At 47.0% G+C, this 1,278-nt stretch overlaps 1 protein-coding gene across 1 annotated transcript in view; it reads right to left on the reverse strand.

Moving 5' to 3' along the window:
* The window catches only part of actn1 (actinin, alpha 1), a 43,118-nt gene that overhangs the window by 15,396 nt on the left and 26,444 nt on the right, over nucleotides 1–1,278 (reverse strand). Inside the window, exon 5 of the mRNA XM_056589776.1 lies at nucleotides 547–639. Within this exon, the coding sequence (XP_056445751.1) occupies nucleotides 547–639 (93 nt within the window). The remainder of the gene's footprint in view (nucleotides 1–546; nucleotides 640–1,278) is intronic.

Here is a 1,278-nt window from a genome sequence, read left to right on the forward strand (position 1 = left end):
AACAATCATCTCCAATATGATGTTTAATATACCAGTCAGATCCTTGTTCTTGGTGCCTTGCTTATATTATTTTACCTTACACATCTACAGTACGTTGTTGTATCTTTAGATAACACGTCTACAGTAAGTTTTTATAGCTTCACCTAACACATCTACAGTTCTTTGTTGCATCTCTAGCTAACCCATCTGCAGTATGTTGTTGTATCTTTAGCTAACACATCTACAGTACGTTGATGTATCTTTACCTAACACATCTACAGTACGTTGATGTATCTTTAGCTAACACATCTACAGTACGTTGATGTATCTTTAGCTAACACATCTACGTTGATGTATCTTTAGCTAACACATCTACGTTGATGTATCTTTAGCTAGTATCTTTACACATCTAGAGTATGTTGTTGTATCTTAAGCTAGTATCTTGGGGGGGTCGAGGGTGTAGGTGGATGGGAGAGTGGATCGGGGTAATGGGTGGGGGAGGGGGGGTTAGACACAGCACAGAGAGCAGGGAGGGGGGCAGGGGGCTGTAAGGGGGTGGGTGCTCACATCACTGGCTAGCTTCTCGTAGTCCTCCATCAGCTGCTCGTTCTCCTGGTTCACCGCCAGGACCTTGCAGATCCGATTGGCTGCCGTCTCCGCCTGCGGAGGGGGGGGGGGGGGGGGGGTGGGGGGGGGGGGTGGACGACAGGATGACATTCCGCAGAGTAGCATACACTTCATTTCATTTTTATCACATTGATTTAATATTCATAGTGCATGTTTTTTATGTCTTATATTCTTATAGCCTTACTCTAGCTAGGCTGCTCGATGGTTAGTCCCTCGTCTAGTGACTCCAGCTAGGCTGGACTAGTTGGTTAGTCTAGTCGTAGGTTTGTTTTATTTACAGTGTGAGCTTACGAGTCGACTGAAGGCTCGTAAAAGGTAGTGTTTATGGCGGTCTCTGTGTGTTTCTGATATGGCCGTCTGAATGTCAGATTGTGACTACGTCGGCACTCTTTTTGGAAGAGAAGGAGACGAAGAATTAAAAGCAGATGGAGGAGAGCGAGGCCGAGGCAGAGGGAGCGAGAGAGATGTCAAAAACATTGCACCTGTCTTCAGGTGTATGTGTGTGTGTGTGTGTGTCTTTGTCCCAAGAGTCAGCTAGTGAGAGTGGGAGAGAAACCGAGAGAGAGACAGCGAGGGTGAGCGAGAATGACAGAGAGAGCGAGCAAGAGAGAAAGGAGACGGAGGGAGATCGACAGAGAGGGAGAGCGAGGAGGGTGATCGACAGAGAGAGAG

The sequence above is a fragment of the Gadus chalcogrammus genome, chromosome 5 (genome assembly GCF_026213295.1).
Source record: "Gadus chalcogrammus isolate NIFS_2021 chromosome 5, NIFS_Gcha_1.0, whole genome shotgun sequence".
In the NCBI taxonomy this organism is placed as follows: Eukaryota; Metazoa; Chordata; class Actinopteri; order Gadiformes; family Gadidae; genus Gadus; species Gadus chalcogrammus.